The sequence below is a fragment of the Chionomys nivalis genome, chromosome 9, assembly GCF_950005125.1.
Source record: "Chionomys nivalis chromosome 9, mChiNiv1.1, whole genome shotgun sequence".
Classification (NCBI taxonomy): domain Eukaryota; kingdom Metazoa; phylum Chordata; class Mammalia; order Rodentia; family Cricetidae; genus Chionomys; species Chionomys nivalis.
The window spans coordinates 71,897,181-71,921,352 of record NC_080094.1 but is presented as its reverse complement, the minus strand read 5'-3'; the positions used below and the strand labels follow the sequence as shown (position 1 = coordinate 71,921,352).

General features: G+C 45.8%; 1 protein-coding gene across 2 annotated transcripts in view; it reads left to right on the top strand.

Moving 5' to 3' along the window:
- Positions 1–3,489: 3,489 nt before the first annotated feature.
- Slc1a2 (solute carrier family 1 member 2) overlaps positions 3,490–24,172 on the top strand; it is a 131,972-nt gene continuing 111,289 nt past the window's right edge. The window contains exon 1 of one of the 2 annotated variants that reach the window (XM_057780396.1): positions 3,490–3,580. Coding sequence is in view for 1 of the 2 variants with exons in the window: in XM_057780395.1 (XP_057636378.1) it covers positions 4,526–4,542 (17 nt within the window). In the remaining variant the exon portion in view is untranslated. Of the gene's footprint in view, positions 3,581–3,894; positions 4,543–24,172 lie in introns of those variants that run through there. The other variant, XM_057780395.1, reaches the window with a different exon arrangement.

The window sequence follows — 24,172 nt, the reverse complement described above, 5'->3', positions numbered from 1 at the left end:
CCATGCTGAGTCAGATATATCTTCTAGATCTGTATACAAAAGCTATCATCCAATAGTTACCTTTCTGGGTCCGGCTTATTTTGCTTTACATGATGATCTCCGGTTATATCATTTCCCTGACACTATGTAATTTTTATTCTTTTTATGCCTGAATAAAATTCTATTTTGAATATATGCGACCCTTTCCTTTATCCATTCCTCTGTTGATTGACATCTGTGCTGGTTCCACAGTTTGGCTATTTTGAATAGTGCACCAATACACATAGATGTGTATTATCTCTGTGGTATGTTGGCTTAAAATTTCATTGCATGTGTGTGTGTGTCTAAGACTGATAGAATGGAATCCTTTGTTTTTTCTATTTTTACTTATTCCGATGGACTTCCATACTGATCTCTATAGTGATTACACTGATTGGCATTCACTTTAGTTGTGTGTGTTTCTCTCTTCCCACATCTCTGGTGGCATTGATTATCATGTATGTTCTTCATAATAGCTATTCTGACATGAGGATATGAGGATCATACAGAGTTTCAATGGAGTTTTGAATTTTCTTTTCTTTTTCTTTTTTTTTCTGTTTTGTTTTTTTCTAGACAGGGTTTCTCTGTAGCTTTGGTGCCTGTCCCGGAACTAGCTCTTATAGACCAGGCTGGCCTCGAACTCCCAGAAATCCACCTGCCTCTGCCTCCCAAGTGCTGGGATTAAAGGCGTGCGCCACCACCACCTGGCTTTTTTTTTTTTTTTTTTTTTTGAGATAGGATTTTTCTATAACTTTGGAACCTCTCTTGGAACTAGTTCTTGTAGACCAGGTTGGCCTCGAACTCACAGATATCCGCCTGCATCTGCCTCCCCCAACCCGAGTGCTGGGATTAAAGGCGTGGCCACCACCACTGCCTGACTCTTGAGTTTTCTTAATGGGTAATATGTCAAAAATCTTCTCACATATTGATTGGCTCTCTGTACTTCTTTGGAAAACCATCCAATTCACTTGCCCATTGAATGACTTTTTGGTGTTTAATTTTTTTTTAGTTTTTTATAGATTCTAGATATTCCCCTGCCAGATGTGTTGTTGGCAAAGATTTTCGTCCAACCTGTAGGCTTTTCTTCACTTTGTAAAGCCTTTTGATTTCATGTAGTCCTGTCTGCCAGGTTTTGTTACTTCCTGAGATGCTAGGGTCTTTTTCAGAAGCGCATGCATATGCTGGAATCTGAAGTGTTTTCCTCTGGCAAATTTCACATGTTCAGGTTTTGCACTAGATGTCTCTGGTTCATTTTGAGTGGGTTTTTACTCTTGTATATGTGAATATTCAGTTTTTTACCTGGGGTGAGGGGGGATACCAATCAGTTTTAAATAGGTAGTACCCAAATCTCAACAAAGCAGCCCAAGTATTACTAGCTCAAACCAAACCAAACCAAATTAAATCTCTGCCAGAATATCTTATTTTACACCCAGTGTTCACAAGATCCTTGGGGGGGGGGTGTTGACAGAGAATCAGCTTCTCCTGAGCCCGAATCTTTTGTGGTATAGTCCACATGACTAGTAGACCTAACTCCCTAGTCAGATGAATGCAAATGTCTCTCTCACGCAGGAAGTGATGTCAGGGCACACAGAGATGGCCATTTACAGGGAAGGTGGCAAGCCAGAATGACTATACCTATCTAATCCTAATGCCTAATGACTCCCTCACCTGAATCCTCTAAGGTCCTCACCATGGAAAACATAAATAATTAAGAACGATTTTCACTAAGATTATTTTTTTTCAATAGAAACAATTTCATTGCTTTCCTTTCCCCATCTTTTAACTTATTCTGTGTTTGGGGGCATCAGGAGCCTGCTGGGAGCAGAGTTCCAGAGAATGGTGCAGCTGAAGTCTCTGGGGCTATGTGGATGCCGAGGGGTGACCACCACACAGCAGCTCATTTCGTCTCTGTTTAAAGGGGATTCTGGCGGTGGAGGAGTGTTTCTGGGGTTCTGGGTATCCAGCCAGGGTGGGGTTCTTGTGACTTTGTTCTTCCGCTGCCACCTCAGCAGACAAGCAAGAAAAATCTCTAAATAGTAAATGAGAACCTCAGACACAAAGCCACGGTCCAGGGCTTCTGAGAAGGCAACGCCAAGCGCACTGCCGAGTTTCGGGAGGCCAGTTTTGCACACATACTTTAATTTGTTTTAATGAAAGTTAAAAGCCCAAGTATGAAGGGACAATCAAAGAACTTATTCTTTAAAGAAAGTACAAGTTAAAATAATCCTGATTCATCAAAACATTTTTAGTTTTTATGTATTAACGTGTCTGTGCACTGAGAGCATGTAGGAACCACTGGAGGCCAGAAGAGGGCGTCAGAGCGGCAGGAGCGGAAGTTACAGAGTTATGAGATGCTGCTGGTGCTAGGAATCTAAGCTAGGCTCGCTGCAAGAGCTGTCTCTCCACGCCGGAGTCAGCCCTTAGATCTGGTCAAGGTAATTGGCAGGCAAAAAACAGAAGAGGGGCGCTAACTTCTGTTAGCTCCGCCCCATGTCCTTTTCCTCCTTATTTCTCTCATTTGCCTAGTCGTTTTTGAATCTTTTGCCCAGGAAACAACCTCTAAGGCTCCTTGAAATTAACTGAACCTTTTGCTTTGATTTGTTTTGTTTTGTTTGTTTCCGAGGCAGGGGCTTCCTCTGTAGCTCAGATTGGTTTCGAACCTGAGAACTTCCTACCTCAGCCTGAGCGTTGGGATTACAGGCATACACCACCATGCCTGGTTTAGCAGAACAGTTTTTAAAAAATGTCTTTCATTCTATTACTTACCTTTGCGAGGTGTGATTGAAGGTGTGATACCACCAGTTTGCCTCTGATAGAAAGAAACAAAGATGGAAGAGAAAGGCTCCCCAGGGCTAGGATCCTGGAGGGGACCGTGAGAAGAAAAGAAATAAGAACACTAGGGTTCTGAGATCTCTCTGGCAAGCCCCAAGTGTTAGGCTCACGCTTTCTTTGATATCTTTGTTTATACTTTACAAACCTCTCAAAATAGTCTGTTTAATTCTCATCATGACCCTGCAAAAGAGGTTGTTTTGACGCCCATTGTCCAGCTGAGGAAAGAAGGGTTTTGCCTTCCAGGTAGCCACAGGGTCAGCAGGTGGTGGAGTTGTAGGTGTCTGCTGTGTCCCAGCGGCCAAGAAAATAAAAGCTGCGCGAAGAAGTCATTATTATGCAAAGCTGGGCAGGAGGTTTGGACTCGTTCGTGCAGAAGCCCATCTGTCTTTGCTCGCCGCCCCCCTAGACTCAGAGGGCTTCGTGAACTGAGTCGGGTGGGTGGAGATGCACCCCCAGACCTTGGCCCTGACAATTTCTCTGAGCCTTTCTAGCCCGAGCCCTCCAGGCAGATCTCTTTCGAATTATAAAACAAACCCCCTGAAATTATGGCCTCCGTCACACCCCGCCCGCCTCCGGGGAATCACATTAATATTAATCTAGATAAATAATTGAATGCCTGAGATTTTTTCTGGCCTTGACGAAGGAGGACCCGCAGCTGGGTCGCGGTTCCATCCTGCCACCTGAGGGTTACTGCGGCTAGGATTCTGTGGTGATACCTCTCCCAAAAGTGGTACGAGGAGGGTGGGTGTGCCCGCCTGTGGGATGTGAGCCGGAGCAGGTGTCCAGAGAGTGATGGGGGCCAAGGCTTCTCCAAGGATTGGGGACGGAGGGGCATCCCGGGTCTCAGCACTTGGCCCAGCAAAGGGTAACCCAGGGCCACTCAGACTCGAGAGGAAACAATAGAGACTCCTTAGATCCTGGGCTCCTGCCACCCACCGGCTGTCCAAAGCGTTCCCGGACTACCGGAGGGCATTTTTTTTTTTTTTTTTTTTTTTGGCTAATTTATGACTGGAAGCTGATGGGGGAAGGAAGACAGAGGAAGGACAGCGTCTGAAGATGTGGGGTAGGGGTGACGGTTAAAGAAGTCGCCCCAGGCTGCGGCGCGGGTGATGTCAGCTCTGGACAAAAATAGAGAGGGATCGCCTGCAAATCCCCAGCTCCAGCGGGGCTAAACCTTGCAATCCCTCCCGGGCCGGCGCCGAGCCAGGGCGCAGCGGCCTCCACCGCCTCCCCCGGCGCGCACACACCAGCACACGCGCACGCACGCACACACTCCCCCGCACTCCCGGTCTTCCCGGGTGTCTCTAGGTGCGGGCCACTCGCCGCACCAGTTTGCTCCGCGGTGAAGCATACACAGGTGGCGGCTGGAAGGCAGGGAACGCGTTCCTGCAGCTCTGCAGCCGGGGCGCTCCAGCAGGAGCCAGTGTGGGATCCCCGCAGAGCCTCTCGGAGCGCTGGCCGCGAGCCGCGGACGGGAACGCGGACCGCGCTTCGTGGATTAGCGCCCGCAGCAGCCTCCCGCGCGCCGAGGCGCTAAAGGGCTTACCCAGGAGGGGGGTGCGAGGGCGGGGAGAGGCTGCCCGTTAAATACCGCTCCCCGCCGCACTCCGGGCTCACCCAGCTCGCCGCCACCGTCGCCAGACCGTGCCCGGGAGGAGGGGGCGTTCCCCACGCCATGGCATCAACGGAAGGGTGAGAGGGCTTTTCTGGGTACCTGCCGGGAAGCGGGAGCCACGCGCGGGGTGATGCTGCCCTATCCCAGATGGGAACAGAGAACTGTGATTCTGGACCTTTGAAACCGCGACAGGACGACAGCTGGAGGTGGTGGGGAAGGGGACTGATTTCTTTGATGGATTAGCTGTCCTCTGAGGATGCGGAAGACAGAGTCTTGGTTCTAATGTAATGGGCGAAGTACTATGGGATGTGAAAAAGTGTAAAAAGAAACCCTTTGGAGGTCGTTTCAGAGACTTAAAGACAATAAAAGATTGTCCCTGGTGCCAGGAGACACTGTCTGGGCTGCAAGGTGGGGACCGCTAGGAATGAATGAGCCAGGACCTGAGTCCGGGCGGGGCAAGGAGCAGCACGAGGCCTTGAACTCTAGCTTTGGGATGGGGGGGGGGGTAACCCTGACCCAAGAGATCTTTGCTCTTAGGCGTCGGAATCTCCCTGGCCAGCAACAAGAAAGGGTGGAAGAGATTTGGGTGCTTCCCGAAAGAAGGGGAGAAAACCTGTAGCTTGGAGCAGGGCAGGAGTTTCCAGACTCTATTGGGAATATCACTGGCCCCTTTATTTTGCCTTTGGCCTTGAGTTCGCCTCTTGAAGCTGCAGTTGGCATGGTGATCGCTTCTGTGATATAGAAGGACAACTGTATTTAGCAAAGGGGGACATGGGGAATGCAAAGGCAAGAGAGTCCCTTGAATACTCACTCCAAGGCAGTCTGATTCTGTCTCCTGCAAAAACTTTTCAGACTTTCCGGAGCCTAGACGGAACCCAAAGAATGATGGGAGACCCCAGCTTTTCAATTATATCACAAAATGGCACTGGGTGCTTGCAAGAGATCCCCGGACCCACATGTGGTGTCCAAAGCAAGTATGGGGGCTTCTAGGGACTCTACATTGAGACTTTGGTTCTGGTATTTTCTGGAGCTTTTAAAATAGAAATCGCCAGCTTTCCGTGGTGGGTGGTAGAGCTCTAAGCAGGAGTGGAGAGATGGTGTTCAAAGCCAGACTTCTCGGTTCCAAACTCACACAAGGAAAATTCTTCTAAACGTGTATCCAAGAGAAAAAAAATTATCTATCTATGTCTCTCTTCCCACGAGTCCTGCCAGAGGTGCCTGGCATCCTGTCTAGCATGAAATTTCCTCACGTTGCTCTATTTACTTATCAAAAAAGGTGCTCCAGAGTGGTACTCGGATGCAAGGAAGGTGGTCTCTTGTGTTCAAACACATCTCTAGAGTTAAATATTAAGACTCCACATGGCTTAATATCAGCGCTACTCTGTGTTTGATTTAAAAGACTTTCATCTTAGAATGGGTATAAAGGTATTTCTGGCTACCTATAGGAATCTTCTAGAATTACTTCAGTCTTCAGAGTCTTAGTTGAAAAATCTCTTTGAAAATTATTGTCTTCAAAACACAACATCCAACTTACTCTCTATTCTGATGGTCAGAGGAGAGACAGTAGAGACAACAAAAACTCCTCAAATGTGCTTTTTCCTTCCTCCTAAGTGTGACATTTAAGGTAAAGCAGATGTGATTTTCAAGACTGAAAACCAATTCTAGCCCAATTAGTGCCATCTTGTGCACTGTGCAAGGTTAGGGAATGTTTGCCAAATAAACTTGCTTTTAAGAGATGAAAATTGAAAAAAAATCTGAAAACTGGGAAACAAATGTAGAAAAATATGTTATTATTTAAGAGCAGTAATTGGTCAGCAGGAGACATCCTCAAAACCCTTCTTTTCTCCCAGAAGCCTTTGCAGAATCCTTGTTGGGCAGAATGCACCTGCTAGCTCTCTGGTGGAGATAAAGAGACACAGCCCGCCTTGGAGATGACTTTCAGAAGGGTTTCTGGGGGGGTGGGGTGGGGGGGACTTTTATTTCCAGATTGTTCACATGCACTGGTGAGATCCGTTTGCCCCTTCTGATATCTTTGGGTAATGCACCTTGAAAAGGAAATTCAGGAAGAATCCCCAAGCTAGTCTCTTTGTCAGCCTTTGTCTTCTGACAATATTAAAGCTGTTTTTCTGAAATATACATTGCTTGGAAGGATGCTGAAATAGCACTGTAATTACAAGCTTTCAGTTTATACATGTTCAGCTCAACTCTGTTCACGAATGCCGGGGGAGTGGAGTGGTATATTAAACCAATCGATCTGCTGAGTGTTTATTTGGTGATCAAGTCGCCTTCGAGAGCATATGCAAATTGCTACTCATTATAGAATTATTAGAGGCAACAAATATATTTGTTTAGCGCTTGTTTTAAGCATATTTATATATCTTTATATTCATTTTTCTTATAGCTCTGCGCAGTAGGCAATCCAATGAAAACAGACTTGAAGGTTCAAAAAAAATGCCATGAAGGCACAACATAATGCCTTCTTTCCAGGAAGATTGCGGGATTTGGCAGAGCTTTGGGGTAGCATCTGGAAATGCCACTTGTCAGTAACGAGCGTGCGAGGCATGGCTTGTGCCTATTGTCAGCGGCTTTCCTTAAAATCTTTGTATACGTTTGTGGAAAGTTGCCTTTTAGAATATTTCTGTATTTCATGTGTTTGATTCTTGTCCTTTTATAGACCATAACATAACGTTGTTATGAAAATCTGAAGTTTCTGATTATGTTGTACTGGGAATATCAGCATGGCTTTTATAAAATTCAGCAGTAGCTCTTGGAGTTTCCAGGTTCTGATAAGTGTTTTTTTCCTGCAAAAGCAAGGTTCGACTTAACAGCTGCATGTCTTTTGTTGTTGCTGCTGCTGCTGCTGCTGTCGTTCCCTAGTCCTAGGCTGGAATTACTGAGATGGCTTTTAGGTTCCTGACCCAAATTGGAAAGAGATTACAAGTCGCTGGTGACAGGCCAACTAGTGTGGGTTATTGACTGGGTCAAAGTGGAGTGGCCAGATGCTGAAGAGACAACCATTTTAGAAATACGTCTCTAAGGCCAGGGCTGGAGTCTGCACATATATCAGAGACTCCTGGCAATCTATCTTCTGATCAGCTCCCAGGAGCCAAGGGGTCAGGGTTGCACCAATCAGGAGGGCTTGGGTTTCAGTCTGTCTTAGAGAGCAAGTAAAACAGAAAACTGCTGACAGCAAAAAAGCCCTGCCAAGGGGGACCCCTGAATTTATGAGTCCCAACCCACGACGCTAAACATAACGATTGCTTTACCCGCCTCCCCCCCCCCCCCCGCCTCTGGAAATGAAATGGAAGGGAGCAGGAGGATGAGCTCGTAGAGTGGGCTTATTATGGGATAACTGGAGGGCCGGGGCGATGGGGGTCTATGAGGGCTTGCATATACCATGTCTCAGGCTGCACTGGAACTCATTTCTCACTTTCAACTAGGTGAAATGGGTATGAGCGGAGCTATGATAAAGCCGTCCCATGCTTACCGAGGCAGTCTCTTGTGAGTAGTTGAAAACTTAATTCTCCAGAAATAATTTCTAAATCCAAATGAGACTTGCAAAGTGGGAATGGCGGCTTATTAGAAACCAAACGGTCAGGCTGAGCCTCAGACCCAAGGGTCGCGCTGTTTCCCCTTTCCGTTACACGGTGAGGCATCCTCTCCTTTGGCTTCTGCACTTAGGGATGTGTCAGACCTGGCCGAGTCCTTCAAAGACGAGGCTCTCACCACACAAACAAGCAATATTCACACAGCACTCTGGGTCAGTGCGCTGAGGCCCTTCAATTCCAGATAGGCCTGGCGTCTTCACAATTTGAAGCTCAAACACAGGTTAATTTCTTGACAATTCCCTGTGCGCCTTCCCCCATGACTGCATCGGCTATAATGATGTCTGAATTGCCTCCCTTTAAAGGCGAGCTAAATTGTTTCCTAGAGTGAATTGTTCGCCTCCCCCCCCCCCCCCCCGGATTGCCTTGTCTCTTGGAATGAGCTGAATCTTCATTTCAACTGCCTGCTATCACTATTTTAATCTAATGAAGCAGAGATAACTTAAAAATCCTCTCTAGCATTAGTAGGCAGAAGCACAGATCTCAGGATAAAAAGACTTATTTAGGTTTGCATTTCGAGCAGATGTGTCCTCACGGTTTGAACAATATACCTCACAAATGTCAGTCAGTGCCTGCTGGCCCCCAGTCGCCCCTCCCCACAGCGTGGTTTGGGGCAGGAGGCATGCAGGCGTCGTAGAAAGGGTTTGGAATCCAGATTACAGCAAATCTCTTTATTTGCCAGGGCTGTGGGATTGCTTTCCCCTCCCTCTGCCAGCCCCTCACCCTGCAGCGTCAAGTCCTTAGAATGAATTAATTAGGGGGGGAGTGTTTAAAAATATCTCATGGTTCCATCTCCACGTGCTCTGTTATTGACTGGAGGCAGATGGGCTGCATGTTTGTTAGCAGAGGAGAAAGGGGCCGCCGCTGTTCACCGCGTACCTGTCTGGTTGGCTTCAGATAGCATCAGAGAAGACCCTGGGCCCCAGCTACACTGACAGCGAACAAAAGCTGCCTTAACCTTTCAAAGGATATACCTTTATTTTATTTTATTTTTGCATAGCTTTGTTGCATTTTCAAGATTGTTTCTCAACGGCACTGCTATTTTCTTTCATTTGTTTACTTACTGTCTCACTTAGACAAGCAGACGTGGTCACTGTCTGCTCGACTGTCAGCTGGAGTTTCTGGTGATGTCGCCAGCTGCCTTGGATTATAGACTCATCGAGCAAGGGCTGGCCTTTGAAAAGAGAGTGAAGGGAATGAACTCCGCTTGGGCAGCTGGACTTGATCTGTGTCAAGCCCAGTCCCCTCTAGGACGGATGATGGCAAAGACCTTTCATGAGGTCCTTGGGGACAAAGGCGTAGATATTATGCTGGGCGTCGTGTATATTAAAGGAGCCATTTAGATGGCAGGCGGGACTTTGCTTTGTGGCATTGGTCATGACGACCATCTGTCATTTGCTGTTCCTTATCTGGCAGGGGACTTTGAATCATATGCTCCCGCTCCTGGTCTCCAGCTTCTGCTCTCTCTCAGAATCGTGGAACTTGAGACAGATTCAGAACCTCTGTTTGCCTTGGTTTTTCTTTTTCCACAACTTTGAATGTGAGGGCCTTGACACTACAGGCCTCATGTAACCCAGAACTGTCTTCTTGTTTTGGCTCTAAGTGGATTTTGAAAATGTTTGAATTATTTGCCTACTTGAAAAACAGTTCCCAATTTTGAATCTTTCTTTGTTGTGTTATGTGTTTGGGTGTTTTGCCTGCAGCATGTCTGTGTCTTCATGCATGTCTGGTGCTTGTGGAAGCAGGAAGAGCGTGTTCGAGGCCCTGGAACTGTACTTACAGTTGGTTGTGAGTCGCCATGTGGGTGCTTGGAATCGAACCTGAGTCCTCTGGAAGAACAACCAGAGCTCTTAACTGTTGAGCTATCTCTCTAGTCCCAAATTTCTCACTCTGGCCTCTTTGGAATATTAGAAACCTGTTGACAGAGAACTCACGTTTCTGTCTTAATACGTTTATTATGATTCTAAGCCAGTATCTTGTGTGTGTGTGTGTGATGTGTGTCTGCTTGTGTGTATGCGTGTATGTATGTTTGAGGGTGTATATGCTTCATTGTTGCATGTACGAGCATGTGTTTGGCATTAGAGATTGCACCTGATAGGCAAGCATTCTGCCTTTGCACTATATTCTATTCTCTTTTCACATTTTTTATTTTTGAGATAAATTTTCACTAGGTTGTTCAAGGCTAGCCTTGAACTCACTTATAGCCCAGGCAGACATTGAATTTACTGTCCCTCCTGCCTTAGCTTCTCTAGAAACTGGGACTACAGACCTGTGCCACAGCTTTAAGAATTTTTAAAGCACTTTGCATCTACACATTTACTTAATTCTTACAATATATGAGATAGCAAACATTATTATTAGTGCTGTGTTTCCAGAGATAGCAACTGCAGCGGAAAATCATTTAGCAATTTGACCCAAATTTCTTAGACCTCAAATTCAGTGATCCTGGGTCATGGAGCCGTGCGTTTAACTAGTGGGCCACGTTTCTTTCTCTCTGTGGCCGTGGTTAGCTGAAGCTGAGGAGTAGGTGACAGAATCCTGAGACAGAGCTCATGTCACTCAGGTTGGGTACCATTGTTGGGAGGCCATGTCACTACTCATTTTCTATGCACAATCCATTACCTCTCTGGGCAGCAACCGAGGGTTCAACTGGGAACACACGCTAATACCACGCACTATTGTCTGTATACATATATATGGTATATACACACACCATGCCTAAGTTCTACGGTTTGAGCGTGGAAGAGGTTGTCAGATGCCATGCAATTCAAGACACTTTAAATGATTTGTTTGTTCTTATTTTATGTTATTTTATGTGTAAGAATGCCTGCCTCTGTGTGTGTGTGTGTGTGTGTGTGTGTGTGTGTGTGAGAGAGAGAGAGAGAGAGAGAGAGAGAGAGAGAGAGAGGTGTGCTTGGTGCCTACGAAAGTCAGAAGAGGTCAACAGAAGAGGTCATTGGATACCCTGGAACTGGAAACAGAGATAGGCGAGTGACCATGCTGGGAGCAGAACTCAGGTTCACTGCAATAAAAGAGAAGAGAAACCTCTCCACTCTCTCCTCACCCCCAGCTTCTTTCCTTTGAACCCACAACCACTCCTTCCCCTAACCACTTCTTGTCATTTCCTTTAACTTTGCCCTGAGTTGCTCTTAACAGGGTTCCTCCATAATTACTGATTTCTACAAAGCTAATGGCATTGCCTCGTCTCTCCACAGTGCCTGTGTGATCATGTGGGTCAATCGCTAGGCTCGGCTTCTGTGCTCTTTGGTGGCAGATGTAGCCGAGCAGTCATCAAAGTGACGTGACTTACTCAGTTTCTCGATATCGTTTATTTTGCCTGGTGCAAATAGTGATGACCCCCAGGACACCTTCCGAATTGGCAAGAACTCAGAGGCTGTGTCTGTGTGACATGCTTTCAAGATTTACTTTTATTTATCTGTAACTCAGTGTGTTTGGGTATCTGCCACATGTGTGCCCATGCTGGAGAAGGTCAGAAGAGGGCATTGGATTCCTTGGAGATGGAGTGAAGCTGTTGTGAGCTACCCAGCATGGGTGCTGAATTCTGAATTCTGGTCCTCTGGAAGAACAGCAAATGCTCTTATCCACTATGCCATCTTTCTAGTTCCTTGCTCCCCAACCCCCCTTTTAAAGAGAATGGAGTTTGTTGATCACCCAACAGGGGTCAGTGAGAGCAGTTAATGTCTGTGGAAATGTGACGCCCTTTGGAAACTCTTCCACCTTAGGAAATCCCAGATCCCACAGCACAGCACAGCACAGCACAGCACAGCGCAGCACCTCATTCCCTTTTGATCAAATAGTGTTCCTCTACCATACACACAGTCGGATAGTAATGAGATAATTGTCATATATGGAAGTGGTGGAAGCTGTCACCCTAGACAGATTTAAGTAGGGACATTCACTTAGTTTTTATTTCAAGTGCATGTGACTGCATGTCTGTGACTTAATTTAATCTTTGAAATAGCTCATAATATTATGCTCATTTTAGATATAGAGAGACACTGAAACTTAGAGAAGTTCTGGCTAAATGCCATCACTGGGTTCCTAGTCCCCTCCCCTTTGTCATCTAATATAGCATTTTTAACATTTCACAATTACCTCACGCTTCCTCCAACTTTGGTAAGCCTTCCTTCTTTTTACTACATTTTTGTGAGTGTGTGACTCCAGTCATTTTGATAAGAGGAAGCAAGCGCCCTCCGAAGAAAGAAGATTTTGAGACATGCCGTAGGTTATGCACAAGAAGGAAGAAATCAGCTTATCTCTGGATAAGGATGCTGCGGAGAAAATGGCACTGTAAAGAGACGTAAGAGGAAGTTTAGGTCATGGTGAACTATTGTCGCATTGCAGTTTGTAGACATCAAACCAGAGGGATTTCAAACGGGGCAGCGGTGCTGAGGGGAGATAAGGAAAAATGACACAGGGAGGAAGGAAAGCACCCCTATAAATGCCAAGGGAAGTCAAGCTCCCAAGCCTTAGTGATCCATTTATTTGCTTGTTTTTATCTCAGTCATACTTAAATGGCCAGTTGGGATTTGATGGCCAGATTTTATAGGAAAGTGGGGGAAGCCATTCTGAACGATGCGCTTACTTAGGGTTGAAATGGATGGGTATCAACTGACGACTGCACATCTCAGATGGTGTTGTCTATATTTATATGCAACATGTGGTCTAGAAAAGAAGTGTCAGGAATAAAAATTGGACTAACTTCTAAGAATGGATTTGAGAGTAATGGAATTATAGACCGGATCTAATTCCCAGTGTTTTCTGAGAATTCAAAGTCATCCATTATCCAACATTTTGGAACTACCATGGAATCATAACATTGAATTATCTGTTTTAAGATCATGACCATAAGCATGATGAGATCAGGTGCTATGGTCATATAGATTAAATGCCAACATTTCAAATGAAACACTAATTACTGTGGGAGTTTATCCAAGCTAACCCTTTTAGATCTGGACTTTCTTTTTTCCCCATGAGCCTTGACATGTTGGATTTGAGGAACTGGTGCAGGGGGCAGAGTCTGAGCTGGAGGCTGACAAGTGTGCAGTTTATTGGAAGCCTGTGGGGTTGTCTAAAATTCCCTGGGTGGATAAAGGAAACAAGAGTGGGCAGATGGAGAGGTGAAAACTCAGCCAAGGCCTCATCCTACCCCTGGGATGTTCTGGAGCACTTCGGAGTGCTCCCTGATTGGAGAAAGATACGTGTTTTCTACCCCCACAATAACCAGTCATTCAGCGGAACTGGGATAGGGCAGGAGCATGGCTCTGTATGGGTAAAATGTAAGGGTCTGGAAAGAGCCATACCCAAGAGCTGTCAGTCCAACTTTCCTAACAGCTAGGCCAGCGAACCCTTTTCTGAAGTCAAAGGCCTGGGCATCTGGCAGTGCACTGCAGTAGCCACTTCCTGTCTCGTGTAAGTGTTTGGGAAATGACATCATGCCCACTTGAGATGCCTTCAGTCTGTGCGTTGAAGTGTGGATGACAGCTTCCCCCTTACCCCCGTGCTGTCATCTGTAGCAAAAGGATATGCTACTCCAGTTAACAAATAAAAACTTTCTAAAATTTCAGGTAGATAGGATAAATAAGTTCAAAGAGGTGTGTGTGTGTTTGTGTGTGTGTGTCTTTGCACATGTGTTTATGGATGTTTGAATGTATGCTGTCTTAAGGTTGATGCTGGGTGTCTTTCTCAATTGCTTTCCACATTATATAGTGAAGCAGGATCTCCCACTTGGACCCAGAACTTAGTTTGGCTGAATAGCCGGTTTACTTCAAGGACCCCCCTGACTAGGTCCACCAAGTGCTGGGATTGCAAGGAGCTGCCATACCAGCCCTGCTCTGCATTAGCGTGTGTGCTGGGGGCCCAGACTCATAACCCCATGTGTGTGTGGTAAGCACTTTACATGCTAAGCCATCTCCCTATCCCAGGTTCCCAGATCACAACACAGGGGATCACAGCTAATAACAATGTCCTGTTTATTTAAAAATGGCTAGGACTGTAGTCTAAGTCTTTTTACTACTAAAAAAATGCAAGGTAATAAGTGTACTAAGTAACTTGAGTTAGTCATTTAATAATATATACATATATTATATTTGTATAATATATGCATATGTTATGTAAATTATATACATATATACATAATAAATACATAGAGCTATTTGTTAATTACAGTTAAAAGTAATTCAATCAATCCATCAAATCATACCTTAAAAGCAGGGCGTTGTACGGGGAAATGGGAGGGGAGTGAATCCTTGAGGAGGAAATAGAGGATATCAGAAGCTGTCATCCTCCTTAGTTTTAGTTATGACCCACACAGCCATCCGCTCAGGTCCAAGCCTGGTCCAATGAGAAGATGCTATCTGAAATGTCCTGGAGAGAGACATCAGCTCTGGTTCCATTTGTCTGCCATCTTGAGCAGTGAGCTTAATGGAATGGGCCAGAAGCAACAGTAATCATAAGACCAGAGTGTAACTAGCTGCTATGGAAACGCGCAGGGTTGACCACGGCTGCTTGTCTCTTCCTACCTGTGCTGTCCTGGAGTCCTCATCCTGAGGAGAGTGAGCACTAACCTGGGAGCCCCTTCTGGAATATCTGCTCTGCTGTGCTAGGGACCCACGTCAGGCGTTTTCCAGCATCTACAAAGCCGCTTGTGCATTGTCATCTCTGTCCTGTTGCTGAGTGTTATGTTTCCTGAGCTAGAAGAACACTTTTGTGCACAACCCAAGTCCTGGAGATGATAGGTCTGTGTGTGTCCTTTCATTCCTCAGGTCCCTCAGCTGTGCTCTGAGTCTGTGACACTGGTGGTCCCCATGTTTATGTTTTCAGCAGTTCAACTCCGTTCAAGGGGGCACAACTTTAGGGCAACAGAAACTAAAACAAGCTGGCCAGTTTCACTCCAGGTCCCTTTCCTTCCCTTTTAACATCTCATTAAATAAATAACACCCACTATTTGCCATGGAAGTCAAATGCGGTGCATATTTCCAGTATTTCAGTAAAGAGGTCACAGATTAAATTCAATCCACACTTAGTTTATTTTGCATATTGAAATAACATATAGGTCTGAAGGACTTGGGAGTCATTGTCAAAATTGTTTTCTACAAAAATTTTTACCATTCTTCCCATATGACAAATTATGGGCATTCTTAAAAACAAACATATATGCCTCACATATTATAGGAGGGCATGAAGGCAGAGCATGCCTCCCACTCTGATCCTGTCCCCTTGAAATCTTCATGATTGTAACAGTTTCTATGCATACGTAAATATATTAATCTTAATATGCAAATTGGGACATCCTGTACACACTGTTGTAGCTAGTTGTTTATTCACCCAATACTTTTGGTTGTATGAGTTTGTGGTACATATGTGATGTGCGATTCATGCTGTATATAAAACAGGTATTTCAAAACGTAATAATAGATCACAGAATTGTTATATAAAAATCCATTTAACCAGTCTCTTTTAGACATGTGGGCGATTGCTGAGCCTTTCTTATTATAATAATATTGGTGGCCTTTGAGTGAGTAGAAGCAGAAGAAGCGTGAGACATGGTCATTGAGACCAATGAGAAGATAACAGTGATAATTGAGGTGGACAAGTTAAGGAGATAGTGGAAAGAATTAGGGCGTGGGGTGGATATTCTGGCCCTGGTAGGACTACTCAATGACCAAGTGCCTATGGAGGCAAGATGAGCATAAAGCCAGCTCTGAGATTCCTAGCTGAAGCAAGTAGGGGACAAGATGAGCTCAGAGAAAAAATTCAGGGAAGGAGTGACACCTTAAAGGAAGAAGAAGATAAGGAATTTATCTCACGCGCTGGGTTAAAATTTTTGCATGTGTGCGACACCAGGCATATACTCTCACGTAAGAACCTAGGTCTCTACGGAATGCTACTCCAATGGTAGAGTAAGCAAACTCACCCCGGCTGATCATGAAAGGAATTAACAATGGGGCTGAGAAAGGATCCTGGTGAGCCGTGATGTCTCTAAAGGTTGGAGATGAGTGTAATTAAATCTGTGGCATGCCGAGATGTAAGGAGAGGAATCAGAAGGGACCCGGTGTCTCAGAGTGGCTGACAATGTCGCCTGTCACAGACATGCCTGAAATGCCAAGTTCTGCAAAGCGGCCATTGAGTGAATCAGTTTCAAGGCCAACTTTGCCAGCCAAGAATCAGCAGTGATGGTTCTGTAGTGCTACTGGTGTAGGCTGTAAATGGGTAGAGAGAAAATGTAAGTTGCTTTTTTAAGGTTTGTTTTAATTTTATTTTATTGTGTGTGTGTGTGTGCATGCACGAATGCCCGCACATGCTCTCAAGTTACAGGTGGTTGTGAACTGCCAGATATGGGTGCTGGGAACTGAATATGGATCTTCTGAAAGTTCATCAAATACCTTTACTGCCTGAGACATCCCTCCACCTCAAAGTTATTATTATTGTTGTTGTTGTTGTTGTTGTTGTTGTTGTTACTGTAATTTTGAGTGGTAATCAAGAAGAGATGGTGATTAGGAAATTTGATACGCAGGGCAGCAGAGTGAACTTTGGGTCCTCTGTCTTAGTTTTGGGGTGTGTGAGTGCAGCATGTGTGTGTATTCTGAGGGAAAGCCTGGGTCAGTGAAGGCATTCAGACTCATCTTTTTGCAAGATTGTGTCTAAGACAAGAATCAGAGCTGGAGTCAGCTTATTGCTTGCTTTGGCCTCCTGGAGGGAGCGCAGGGTGTCTCTGGGAATTCTTGGTTGAAGCTTCCTACAGCATGTTTAACCAATCCATGTTTAGCCAATGACACAGTGTCTTGGTTAGGGTTTCTGTTGCTGTGACAAAACATCAGGAACAAAAGGCAATTTGGAGAGGAAGGGACTTGTTCAGCTTACACTTCCATATCTGTACAGAAAAAAATCAAGACAGGAACTCAAACAGGGCAGAAGCCTGAAGGCGGAGCTGGTGGAGAACCCATGGAAGGGTACTGCCTCCTGACTTGCTTCTCGTGGATTGATCAGTCTGCTTTCTTATAGAACCCAGGACCACCAGCCCAGAGGTGGTATCACTGACAATGGCCTGGGTCCTCCCCTATCAATCACAAATTAAGAAAATGCCTTACAGCTGGATCTAACAGATTTCTCAATTGACGTCCCCTCCTTTCAGATAACTCTAGTTTGTGTGAAGTTGACATAGGCTAGCCAGAACACTTAGGGAGGATGACTCACAGCAGAGAAAAAGGAAAACACTCCCTGCCCAAATGGGCAAATTCCTATCATCAATCATAATGACCTGAGGATGTGGGCAGTCAGTTTATCTTGTCTGTATAGCTCTGTTGTTAGCAGCTGGCTAGGATATCATTGCTGGGCAGTGGGTACCATTTTTCTCTACAGCCACCTTGTATAAACCTTCTTATGTCTCCTTAGCTGGAGCTGTTCTTTTTCTCCCCTTAAACCCAGGTCATTATGTAATGTCTGTGTAGACTTTCTTGGACTCAGTGGTGTGTGTGTGTGTGTGTGTGTGTGTGTGTGAGAGAGAGAGAGAGAGAGAGAGAGAGAGAGAGAGAGAGAGAGAGATGTAGCACACATGAATGCTTGCATCCCTGTATGTGTGTGTAGAGGCCAGAAATTGGCATTAGACATCTTTCTCTGCCAGTCCTTACCTTATTTTTGGAGGCAGAGTCTCTCACTGAACCCAAAGCTCATCAGTTTGCTAGATTGCCTGTCTAACAATTCCCAGGATCCTCCTGTCTCTCCCTCCCTGCTCATTTCAGTGAAAGGATTACAGACATGCTGGTGCACTTGACTGTTTATGTGGATGCTGGGCTTCTGTGCTCTGTTTCTCAGGCTTGTGTAGTGAGCAGTTTAACCACCAAGCTATCTCTACACGACCTGGATTCAATATTATTTTAGTCATGTTTTGGGCTCTGCATTCTCTTTGGATCCTTTCTGGAACATTTCCATACTACTGTCTTCTTGACACCTTCAGAAGAACGGTACTAGTTCAGGTCCTTTCCTACCCCAAGACTGCCAGATCTCATGGCCTGCTTGGAGTCCCCATGCACCCATGCATTGCACAAATGCATGGGTACACGGGGATGAGTGTGCTGCAGTGGAGCTGTTGGTATTTCCTCTGCAGATTCACACCTGCTTCCTTCCAGGTCACCCCACCTCAGCCAACCATGTGGCCACACATCTAAGCACTGAAGTCATTAATACCCACTTCGTCCTTGTCCTGTTCTCTTCTCTCAGTTCTGCTACACAGGCTTGCTGGTGTCTTTCTCTCCAGAAGATTTCTTAAGTCTGGCCCTTTCCCTCTGTAGCCACAGGTATCACTTTAGCCCAGGCAACAGCCAGTGCTTTCTTTGGAGGTGCGTAGCTTCCAACCTTCCAGATCTTTCTTACCTGCACCTTGCACACCCATTTTCCTTCCCAGGCCACTTCTCTCCATTGTTCTCCCATCATCCCAAGCTGGCTATGTCTTCTTTGGTGATCATTTTCAATGTCATTTCCTAGAAGGGCCTTCTCCCCGCTCCCTACGCCATCAGGAACGATCCTCCCTTTCCTGGCCTCACAGTTTTCTTCCTTCTCTGCAGCAAACATAGCTTTCAGATGCCTTGCTTATTTGTCCTCTTCTTCGTTTGGCTCTCATGGGTTGTTAGAATATTGAGGACCAGTTGGCTTTGCATCTTCCTAGATTTTAAGATAGTGTGTGCATGCAGTCAGCAAATAGATGGCCCTCTCAGTCTGGGGGAAATAAGGATAGGGTCTTAAAAGGGGTGACATTTGAGTTGAGCTTCCTCCAGGGAGGCTGTCCCGCTCTGCTTTGCTCAGACTTCTCTCAGCACTTCATTAGATCAGTAGATCCGATTGTACCAAGCGTTTCCTGGTCTGCCTGTCCTTCAGACCTCTCCAAGGATCGGGACTATCTTAATTTATTTTCACCTCCACTTATTATCTTCATCCCAGTCAATGTTGCTGTAATTGAATTGTCTGCTTTGGGAAAGAGACTCACAAGGGCATATAGAAGAGAGAAGAAATAGGCTTAAGCCAGTGATAGAGCTGGGGTTAGGAAAAGATGTCTTTTGGTTCTTTGGGAGGTGGCCATCTTTATAGGGTATCGGTCAGTGAAATATCCCTGGCCAACAGTCAATAACCAGCCTTTTGATAGCTAAAAGTTAGCAGGGTTCAAGTAGCTTACAAACGCCATCATTTGGGCAGCAACTCATCTTTTGAAGCCAAACATTGATTTACCATAGTCCACTGTGTCCCTGCTCCGCTGCCTGGGAAAGACTATAAACTCCCCTCTCTGTACCTCTTTCAGAACACAGTGGGTTCTGGTCAGATAAGCATCTCTGAGGTCTCTGGTTTCCTGAGACCACCTGCCTCCCTTCAGAATCTTGTCTATTTTCTTTCCTTGTTCTTTGCAAAGGGAAACAAGAAGCTAGAAAGGGAAACAAGAAACAAGACATTCAGATGCGAAGAAGTGGTCTGAGTCAAAGTTGGTATTTAAATCTCGTCAGTGCATAAAACTCGAGGCTTGACAGTTTAACTGCTTATAAAGCTGATTTAGAAGAATAGTTACCAGAAGCTGCCGGTGATGTGGCTAAATTGTTGCTTTTGATTGCTAAGGAGCATTTAGTCATTTCCAGTGGAGTTCCCTTACTGTGACTTCCTACAGGGACAGAAATGACATCTGTAGTAAGTGCATTTTCTGCTAACCTGAACAAGAATGTTTACACATACATGCATGCATGCATACATACATATCCCCCAGCACGCCCCGTAGTGGACTCCTTTGCTTCAGTTTTCTGGTTCTTTGCTGTGTTTGATGGTATTTGCATTCTATTGGACTAAGAGGACAAAAGCCATTCCTAGAACCTTCGACAGGACAAGAAGCCAGTTATAAGCCAGCTCCTTAGCTGCAGCCACCCTCTCTTATCATGGGGTGAATGCTGCTAGATTCAGATCCAAGGCTGCAGATTTTGGTGTGAAAATGCAATGAAATCATATGTTCTGCACTTTCTAGTTTCCTCTGCTGCAGAAGTCATTGTGAGTGCTGAGAACCAGGCACTCCCCAGTTCACTGTCTTCCTCTGTCAGAAGACTCTTAACACATTTTGAGTCAGCTCCAGATATCAAAGCCTATCAACGCATGCACCATTGCTCACCAAAGTGGATCAAGCATTTCTCCCAGCAGGGGGTGCAATGGAGCTGTAGGGCCACAGATTGGGCAATGGCCATCTTCCTGCCACTGAAGCAAGCCAGAGGGCAAATCGTCCTTTCCCAGGCCAGCACCGGCTGTTGCCTGGATTTTAACGAAAAAAAGCCCTGATGTTTGACTTTATACATTTCAAGTCACCCTGAGTTGTCAAGTCATCCAGAGATCCATAGTTCTTTGGGGGCTACACCCAACTGAGAACCTTGGGGCTGCGAGGAAGCTGGCTGTCTTGGTTTTCATTGCCTACCCTGGCCCTGGATCCTCTTTATCACCTTGTCCTCAGCCTCCTGGATTCTCTTCAGCAAAGTTCGAGAAAGATCCCTGTTTCTGGATTCAGGTATGTGCAAACTGTTTCTGTCTGGGTTATTGACAGACTTCTTTAAGATGAAGGGGCAAGTATCGATTAGAACAGGAGTGTGCTCTAAGGCTGAACGGAAAGGTACCTGAGGAAATAAAGAGAACATTTGAAAGACTGGAGAAACCCCAGAGTAAACAGTTCAAGAATGGAGTCGTGAAAGCAGATATTCTTCTCAAAATGACTAACGAGGCACCCCAGAGGACTAGCTTGTGCTTCAAGCCAGTTGGCAACAAAATTAAAGGAGGCGTGCAAACCCGTTTTAGTTAAAGGACACGTTCCCTTAGGAGCGCAAGACTGTTCCCCGGTCCATAAGTCCTCTAAGGGCTTTCCCGTTGCCTGTGGCTAAGCTCCCGAGGCAAGTCAGTGAGGGGGCAACTTGCCCACATTTTCTGGAAGCAGGGAAGTCTTTGTTCCACCCAGCTGTGGCTTTAGTGTCTCTCGGAGGGCGTTTGAAGTGAAGCTCTGGGTTTCTTCTGTCATCGGCTCACACGATGTTTGTTGAATGGCTAAATGAGTGAGAGTCTCTGGAGGGGAGCTCGTTGGAGAAGTCTTTATCGTAAGAACTTCTGATTTCGCCATCGAGAGCCTCTCAGATTACTGGGGAACAAACATAAACAGTAAAGCAGGGCCAGCCAGCTTCATGGGCGTATGGCGCAGTGCTTGGCAGAACTTTTTAGTAACAAGTGACTTCAAGTTGTTAGTTTGCACCATCCCCTGCAAATTATGTGGCCAGTTCTAACAGGGAGTCATGCAGGAACAAGCTTACACGAAAGGCTCCTTCCGGTGGTAGTGGACAAGGAAAGGGATGAGGGCAGACCTCGAGAACACTTGCTATCTTGCTATAAACTACAGTAGTTGACCATGAAATACCTGGCATGAAATAGCTTCGAGGAGCCAATGCTGCGCAGTTATGAAGAAGTTTGAATCCCTCATCAAACCCAAGAAAAACCTCTTGTCTCTTCGCTCATTAGCTTCAGACTTCAGGCAAGATAATGAGCCGCTTTAAGGCTCAGCGTCTTTTTTTTTTTTTTTTTAAAGTAGGGGCAACGCCACTTACTCAACAGGGTTTGGCACACAAGGTATGTGTGAAGCACTCTGGGGACAGTGCCTAGCATATGGGTGACTCCCAGTAATGGTCACTGTCGTTGTTCTTGGAATTGTAACTCTGGTTACCTGCAGCCTGCTGTGCTCAGCGTGGGTTTTCACCAGCCTCCTGACTTTACAGACTACTTGGTAACATGTGGTGTGCACCCACAAGTATGTTTGCTAAGTCTTTCCCATGAAGTCATTAACGATAAGATTAGAAAAGCAGCCCGGGTGTCTTTGATGGCGTGAGTGGCATGTTTGTGCTTGTGGGCTGCTGGAAGATCCCCCCTTCTCTATGCTTTCAGCTTTTTACTTGTTTTACTTGCTACACACCTTACTCCAAGTGCACAGCATCTTTCTCAGCACCTAAAGGGAATTCTACAGACAGTTTCATCCTGATCAGAGTTAAGGGTCCACCCCTACCATAGATGCCATAAATCTAGGTGGATCCCAAGGCTCTGCTGTATGGTTCATAACTAGAACAGGTCAGAGGATGGACAGAATTTGAATTATTGGTTTGTGGTAAAGGATACAACTCTGAACAGCCACACAAGGATGCATAGATCGAGTACAGGAGTAGGATTCAGAGTGTTCACAACTTATTGGGTTCACCAACATAAAACCACTGACTGAATCATCGATCCTTGGTGACTAACCTCCAGTCTCCCCTGGGCAATTTGGGGTGGTGATGAAAGTTCCAATCCTGGATCTTCCTAGTGAACAGCCCTACCCGAAGCTGGCTAGAGGCCCCTCAGCCACCAGATATCTCATTAGCATACACAGACACCTAGCGGATCTTAGAAGTCCAATGGGATTTTAAAGATTTTAGAACTGTGTGCCAGGAACCCGAGACAAAAATCAAGTATTTATTTTTTATTATATACTCTTCCTGTAATATCAGAATCACTTCAAGCAAGGAGTCCCCAACTCCACATCCATCCATCCATCCATCCATCCATCCATCCATCCATCCATCCATGAGAGGTAACATGCGGCAGAAGAAACTGTCCCTTCCGAGGTACAGCCACTGTCACCCAACCACAGCCATCATGTCTTATGACCTGGCTTTGCCTCTCCTCAGACTCACTGCCTCCTGTGATGGCCGTCTAGATTTTGTACGGGAGTCTTTAGTAGTGACATCTACATAACAAAGTCAGGTGAAGACTTGAAAAAAACATCTTCCCAATAAACAGAGGAAAGAGGGCAGTGTGGTTCAGTTGTCTGAGTACATCAAAGGCGAGGTAGTTGGACTGAATAATTAAAAGTCCTAACTTTAGCTCCCCTTATGACTTAGGAAGTATTTGTGGGAAACCCGAGTCTGTTAAACTTCAGCTGTTGGCTTCTTTAAGGATAAAGGGAGACGACATTGGTCAGATGGCAGGATGAGGGTGGGAGAAGGAGGAGAGGGAACATAAGGACAAGCTGAAGGCAAGTGTGGGTGGCCTGCCCTTTCCACACTGGAGGAACAGATTGCAAGCCAACCATTTATATGCTGGAAGCAACTTTTAGGCTGATGGAAATACACTCGGCTAAACGGCGTGTCTCCTAGAGCAAGGTGGCTCAGGCGCAGGCAGATGCTGCAGGGCTAGGCAGGCATCCCCCCACCCAGGATGCTGTTGGGTGATTCTTCTGAAAGGCCTTCCTCTTACACTCATGGGGCTGGGAGTTGACTTAGTGGCTTAAACCTGCTGCTGCTGTGTGTGGGAGACTTTACTTCACCCCAACACCCCTAAAATGAGGCAGAGCTGGGGAGATGATTCTGTCAGCAAAGTGTCTGCCTTACACAAGGACCCAGCACCCTAGTCAAAACCTGGGAATGGTTGTGTATACTTGTAATCCCCAAGTTAAAGAGGCAGAGGCATGCAGACAGCCCCGGGGTTCACTGACCTACCAGCTTAGCCGATGTGATGAGTTCCAGGACAGTGAGAGAGATCCCATCTTAAATAAGGTGAATAGTGCTTGAGGAATGGCACTGAGGTTGTCCTCTGATCACACACACACACACACACACACACACACACACACACGTGCACACAGAGGGATAAGGTAATTCACATCACCTCCCAGATACAGTCAGACAGTGGGGTTACTTACAGTATAAGTTAAACCTGAGACCCTGACAAGCCTATTGAAGCAGCCTTCAGTTAGCGGAATGAGAAGCTGCCGCCGACTTAACAGTAAACCTTCGGAAGGGGCATGCTTGCTGTGGGTGCCACTCTGAGTTTAGGCTGTGTGTCCTTGGACCGGCGTGCCATCTCGTCTCAGCCTTTGCAAAACTGCGAGTGCTCTGTGTGTGTAAAAGCTGGAAGCAGAGGCCAAACTGACTTATACACTCTTGGAGATAGTACGGTGTTTCTAATGGTTGTCAAAGTGGATTCAGAATATTCCAGAACATTTGGCCTGCCTCTTCGTTATCCTGAAGCGCTTGATAAAAGTCAGTAGAAAGGTTAG